Raw genomic sequence first — 7,071 nt, 5'->3', positions numbered from 1 at the left:
AGAGTTCAGGGATTATTGGAGAACCTGCCACCTGAAATTGTCACACACACTGCTGACAAGTTTGCTCTGAAACTTGAAGCCAATGACAGACATTTTCTTCTCACCCATATAAAGGATGTGTCATATACACTAATATGGGAATTCCTTGATGTGTTTGGAAACAAGTGGCCAACACCAAGCTATCACCAGCTAATCCATGTATCTCCATGCAGTTGTTACAGTAGGAGAAGCTTTTGCAATAAAAAGCTGCAGCATTCCTCTCTTTGGGGAGGCCCAGCTCATTCCACTATCCTGACAAAGCTTCTCAGCAAACATAAAATGCCAAAAAATAACTACCTCTTCAGCAACTGCAAAGCAGGAAGGCAATAACAAAGAGGATAACTGTAACTCAGTGTTCTTCATTTTGCCCTACAGTAGAAACAGCAACTTTTTCAGTTTCCATTAGTCATGTAGTTTCCTCTGTAATCATATGAGAACAAAAAGGAACCCAAAACAGAATCTGTTGATAGGGAAATTCTCATTGGTACTTTTTCTGTTACAGTTGAAAGACAGTTGCAGAAGCATGAAATTGCCAAGAGGAGGATGCAGGGGAGTAAACACTTTAATAGGTCTAGTAAAAACTTCACCATGCATTAAGAATTAATAATTCTTCGCCCTAAATTAAGAATGAATTAAAAATTAACCATGAATTAAGAATGAATAATTTTCTTAAAATACATGCAGAGGAATAATTATGCTCCATAACAGGAATTGCTTTAATATGTAGAAACTAAGCAAAAGACAAAAGAATTGCAGAGCCACAGCCAGCCTCTCATGTTCAGAGACTGACTCCTTGTATCAAACCAGAGCTGGAAAGCAGGCAGCCTGCTTTGATCTTTTAAATTTGACATGTATATAAGCAATTACATCACAGAACTCAAACCCAGTATTTAAAAGACAGACTACCTTAGAATATTATGAGACTGAGATATTTAGAAATTGATGCTCATTATTTTATTGCCTTGGGCCACCTGATACCATATGTAAAGTCTCCTTGGGGGCTAACAAGGGAAGAGCTGATCAGTCCTGAAGCCTGTGCTGGTGTTGGATGGGGGGCAGTTCGTTTTCCTCAGTGTTAGTGGGGTACTGGGGCTGTGTTCTGCATTTGTGCTGAACACAGGGTTGATAATACAGAGATGTTTTTGTTATTGCTGAGCAGGCTTACACAGAGCCAAGGCCTTTTCTGCCTTCTGCACTGCCACAATGGGAATGAAGCTGCCCGGGAGGCTGGGAGGAGACACAGCCAGGACAGGTGACCCCAAGTGACCAAAGGGACATTCCAGACCATATGACACCATGCTCAGTGGATAAAGTGGGAGGAAGAGGGGCAAGGGGGTCATTCTGAATGACCAGTTTGTCTTCCCAAGAAACCATAATGGGTGATGGGGCCCTGCTCTCCTGAAGATGGCTGAACACCAGACTGCCCATGGGAAGTAGTGAATTAATTCTCTCTTTTGTTTTCCCTATTAAACTGTCTTTATCCCACATTTTCAGGCTTTTACCCTTCCAATTCTCTCCTCAATCCTGATGGTGGGAGAGCGAGGGAGCAGCAGTGGGGCTTGGTTGCTGGCAGGGCAACACACCAGATTTCACTACTTAACAATTTGTGATTTAACCAACCATATTGTAGGCAGAAACAAAATACAACAGGACAATTGCATTAAAATCTGAAGAGCAAGGTCACAATACTTTGGGATTAGAATAATTATAAATATTTACAGACATACAACTAAATGAAGATACTTTAATGAGTTGATGCAAATTCGTATTTTATACATCTACAAAACATTACCATGAGACCAGCAGAAGACTTGTGATTGGGAAAAAAAAAGTCTTCATCTCAAAGATCTCTGTTCTGATGGCAATCTAGTTTCAACCCATCCACTTGCTTCTTCTCCTTCCCTTTGAACTCTAACAGTTGCTGAAAGCCATTACCTTTAAATACCAGTCAATATTAGTGCTAAAACAACAATAATCAAATACTATGTACATTTTAGGCAAGCAGGCTGTCTTTACCTCTCATTCCAAGTACTATCATCCAGAAAGTAATATTCACAAATCATTTTAGAGAAAAGTTACTGTACAAAGACACAGAAAGTAAAGTTCATAAAAAGACTAGTCAGTACATTTAGACAGATGTTTGCTTGTAGTTCTTCGTATCCAAGACCTTCTTGCCACACATTGAGCAGATGCCTATAAGCACACAAAAAGTGTGTCAATGATTTTAAAATTATTAAAATCTTTACTCAAAAACACAGTTACTATGTTTTTGTAAGCATTTTTCTCAAGAAATTGTTCAAACGAGCTCTTAGTAACAATCTATCTGTTCTCAGACATGTTCTCAATAGATACTACAAACTTAGAAGTAATATTGTAACTTCTAATACAAATTAAGATGTGCAGCCTGTGTGTAATCCTTCCTCTGAAGAAAATAAGCTCTATTTTGAGAGCATTATCATTCACAATATTGCTGGAAGCCTCTATAATTTGCTGGAATGCCTGAACAGAGCCAGGAAAGGCTCACTTCTGACCCAAAGGTAGAAATGGTGTACTGTTAATCATTTTAAGTCCTGCACACAAAGGAGGCCTGAGATGGGCAGACAGCAGCACTACTAAGAAAACACAGTCACCAACAAACTGACTGCTAAATGGGACATTCACAGGTGGGGTGCTTTGGAGAACTGTGAAAGTTCAGAACATGTTTTCATAGAATTAAGGTATTTATAGAGCAGAAGTGAAAAACAATGAACACCAAGAATACTTGAGAGTTGAAGTGCTGAACACTGATGTCCCAAAGTACTTGTCCTAAACTCTAAGAGTCTCAAGTCAAAAGACCAGAGTACCAAAATGTACACAAGTTGGGCAGCAGGGTGGGTTGTCTCAATCTTTCCCTCTCCTTTCAAAGCAGAAAGGTGCTAAATCTTTTATCTGGTAGGACCACACCTCAATTTACACAAACATTCACCTACAAACAAAAAATGGATCTACTGCTGCTTTCTCCAAATTGTGTCATATACTCACATCATGACTGGACACGTTTCTAGCAGTCCATCAGGAAGAGAACAGCAGAGAACATGGCACATGATTTACTCTGAAGACCAAAATTCAGCCCACTAAATATTGACTTCAGGTTTAAACTGAGATTAATTAACTTGAGATTGCCTCCCAATTTCAGAGATATGCAAAAGCTGAAGCACTGAGCTGTATGACTGCATTTGCTTCAAGAAGTATGCCCTAATGACATCTTTGATGGTCAGAGCTAGAACCTCAATTAAAAACTTCTTAATTTTATGAAGATAACAGGTTCAGCCTGGAAAGATACACAAAGAAAGATCAAATCCCGAAGCTCACCCAAACCAGACATAAATTTTAGAATGAGTACAAGGTTCTACAGTATGGGATTCAGGCAGCTGTCTGGGGAGGATTCAGCAGGCAACATTCCTACAGCAGGCTGCTAAACCACTGACACAGTCACACAGCATATATTTATTGAACAATTAATTTCATAAACAAAGCTGGTGAGCTGTAGCTCTACACCTAAAAATCAGTTCACCTCATGCTATAAGAACTCTTTAGCATTAAATCACGTAACTGACTTCATGATGCTTTTTTCCATCCAGAATTTTAGATTTGGTTATTATAAAAATGGGAGAGGAGAGAAGGGACCAGAAAAGAGACTGCAACAAGCAACTGAGTTTTAGAAGACCAGGGTTTTTTTTGGGATTTTGAGGAAAATCAAACTTGTTAGATGACCGTTCTCTAAGCAATTGCCAAGATTAAATTTCCAAATGTACTGCTTCAGACACCAGAAACATTCCAAAAGAAGCAGAATTACAGAATGACAACAGTTTAAAAGAATCTCCTTCAGTCTCTTGTCATGCCCCACTCAAAACAGCCAACTTGGATAAGAAAGAACAGTCCTGGCTCAGGACTGTTCAAGCCATTCTCTGAATACCTGCAGTAAAGATTCCACAATCTCTGATGGCTCCTGCTACCAGAGTATTTGATCACTCCCAGACTCAAAAGTTGCTTTCCTTGTATATAATTAGAACTTTCCACATTCTAACCTGTGTACTTTATTTCTTATTCTATTACTGTGTACCTAAGAGTCCGACTCCATGTTCCCTGCGCCTGCCTATCAGTAGCTGAAGATAGCAATTAAATCTCATCTTAATAAATAAATACATATTTAAGTGTTGTACTTCTCATAAGTACAAATTTAAGTGTTGTACCTCCTCTCTTGCCCAAGCCAAGCTGTGGTATTTTGGCACTCAATGAAACTCACCTTTTTTATAGGCACATCCTTGACAATAGTGGGACCCTGGCTGGTGGACAGAACTCTTACAAATCCGACATATTGCAAATTTGTTCTTTCCATAAGGATCAAACCTGGGAAAAAGGAAAAATATTTTATTTATGCATCCTGAAAGGAAGTCTTTTTTCTGCCTCATCCTAAAAAGTCTAAGCTAGAGAGTGCAGTCAGAAACTCCAGCAAAAACTGTAATTTAGAAAAGGGACATACAATAATTATTTCTAACAGGCTACACAAAGTATGCAGAAAAGCTCCCACTTTCCCTATTAAGAGACATTTCTTCCATCACAGACAACAACTTCATGAAAGCAGAACTAAAAATGTTTATTTTTATTAAGATACTACATGACTTTGAACTTAAACACCTTCCTTGGCCCCGCACAAACAGAAAGTCCTGCAGACATGAAGGAAATGCTCAAGAGATTATCCCGGCAATCTTAGCACAGAAAATAAGTATTCTCATCTTCTCTCATACAACAGCACCAAATCCTAGCAATTCCAGTGAGAACTGCAATAAAATACTCTATGACTGAGCAGAAATCACCCATGAAATATGTATGGATGTATTTTTATCAACAAATCAAATACCATAATCCCTGCAATTTTAATTTATGAAGAGTACTTTGGACAAGTTTGGAGTGGTTGCCCAGCTATGCAGGAAACAGACCTCAGTTAGTTTGCTAACTGATGTTTTTAGCCAAAATCAGTGTTAAGTACTAACCTTGCCTTCTTTGAGGTCAATGCCTTGTTTTCATTTAATTTACGACCACCGCTTTCTACAAAAAACAAAACCAAAATCAATTATCCCCTTCCAAGAATACTTTAAAAATCTTCATTTACAACTTTTACACATATGCAAATAAAGTCACAAAGAGAGATAAAATACTCAGCACAGCATTAGGGGACAGGGTAACAGAACATTTTATGCCCCATTTAAATACTCTATGTATTGCCCTCCCATGCAAGAAGGAAAAAAACAGAGAACAAAACCAGACAAATTCAATATGAAAGAGTTCTGGGCAAATAAATTCCCAGTGCATTAAATCAGCATGGGAGGGAAAGTACATGACTTAATACTTAACTTGATTAGTAATAGTAAGTTTTGGTCTTAAGATGGTAACATAGCTCAGGTGGCTTTCTAATACCTCAAAAGCAAGCTGCTAAACCTTGCTGAAGTTACCTGTAGTGTTTCTTGCACCATCTTTCCATGTATCAGGAGTGATCACCGTTCCAAGCTTCTTCTCACCTACATAAGGAAACATTACAAAGGAAAAAAACTCAGAAGCACAAGAGTCAATTAGGTGGGAAAAGCCCTCTGAATCCATCGAGTCCAACCTGTGACCTATCACCACCATGTAATTGGACCTTGGCACCGAGTGCCATGTCCAGTCTTTCCTGAAGCACCTTCAGGGACGGTGACTTCAGCACCTTCCTGGGCAGCCCCTTCCCATGTCTCATCTCCATGACTGTGAAGAAATTCTTCTCAATGTCCAATCTAAACGTCCCCTGGCCCAGTTCAACACAATGTCACCTTGTCCTGTGGCTTGCTGCTGGGCAGAAGAGGCCGATCCCCACCTGGTTACAATCTCCTTTCAGGGAGTGGAAGAGGGTCATAACGCCATCCCTGAGCCTCCAACACTCCAAACTAAACAACCCCAACATCCCCTGCCGCTCCTCATCAAACCTTGTTCTCCCAACCCTTCACCAGCACTGCTGCTCTTCTATGGGCCCGCTCCATAGAAGTGTCCTTTTTGTAGTCAGGGGCCCAGAACTGAACACAGCACTGGAGATGCAGCCCCACCAGTGCCGAGTACACTGGGGCCATCCCTTCCCCGGTCCTGCTGCTCACGCTATTGCTGATACAGGACAGAACCACTTAACCTGTGCACATTAATACGCTCCACAGGCGGAGAACACAGCTCACACAGGGCCCTGCCGGGAGCCGCCACCCGCGGCCCGCCCTGAGCAGCCCGGGACCTTCCTGGGCAGCCCACTCCCACGTCTCATCTCCATGACTAGGAAGAAATTCTTCTCAATGTCCAATCTAAACGTCCCCTGGCCCAGTTTAAGACAATGTCCTCTTGTCCTGTGGCTTGCTGCCGGGCAGAAGAGGCCGATCCCCATCCGGCCACAATCTCCTTTCAGGGAGTTGAAGAGGGTCATAAGGCCATCCCTGAGCCTCCATCTCTCCAGACTAAACAACCCCAACACCCCCGGCCGCTCCTCATCACACCTTGTTCTCCAGACCCTTCACCAGCACTGCTGCTCTTCTATCGACCTGCTCTGCCACCTCAGTGTCCTTTTTGTAGTGAGGGGCCCAGAACTGAACACAGCACTGGAGATGCGGCCTCACCACTGCCGAGTACAGCGGGACAATCCCTTCCCCGGTCCTGCCGCTCACGCTATTGCTGATACAGGACAAAACCATTTAAACTATGCACATTAATACACTCCACAGATGGAGAACAACAGCTCACATAGGGAAGAACGACAGCTCACACAGGGCCCTGCCGGCAACCGCCACCCGCGGCCTGCCCTGAGCAACCCGGGACCCGCGGCGGCTGCTCCGCTCAGGGCAGCCCTGGATCCCCGCGGGCAGGGCAGGGCCCGCCGGGTCGGGCAGAGCCGCCCGTAGCCCCCCGTACCCCGTACTCACACTTGTCGCACACCATGGCGGCCCCTCCACAGCCGCCGCCGCTTCCGGCACCGCCCCGGAAGCG

At 42.6% G+C, this 7,071-nt stretch overlaps 1 protein-coding gene across 1 annotated transcript; it reads right to left on the bottom strand.

Moving 5' to 3' along the window:
• Nucleotides 1-1,766: 1,766 nt before the first annotated feature.
• CRIPT (CXXC repeat containing interactor of PDZ3 domain) lies at nt 1,767-7,062 on the bottom strand. Its single transcript, XM_058020375.1, has 5 exons — nt 7,008-7,062; nt 5,532-5,597; nt 5,073-5,127; nt 4,325-4,428; nt 1,767-2,232 (listed from the first exon to the last, which is right to left on the bottom strand). Exons 1-5 carry the CDS (start codon nt 7,021-7,023, stop codon nt 2,168-2,170), a joined length of 306 nt encoding a protein of 101 aa, XP_057876358.1. The 5' UTR covers nt 7,024-7,062; the 3' UTR covers nt 1,767-2,167.
• Nucleotides 7,063-7,071: the final 9 nt, after the last annotated feature.

Source organism: Melospiza georgiana, chromosome 3 (genome assembly GCF_028018845.1).
Source record: "Melospiza georgiana isolate bMelGeo1 chromosome 3, bMelGeo1.pri, whole genome shotgun sequence".
Lineage (NCBI taxonomy): Eukaryota > Metazoa > Chordata > Aves > Passeriformes > Passerellidae > Melospiza > Melospiza georgiana.
The sequence above is the reverse complement of the archived record's forward strand: the minus strand, read 5'-3'. Positions and strand labels throughout refer to the sequence as shown.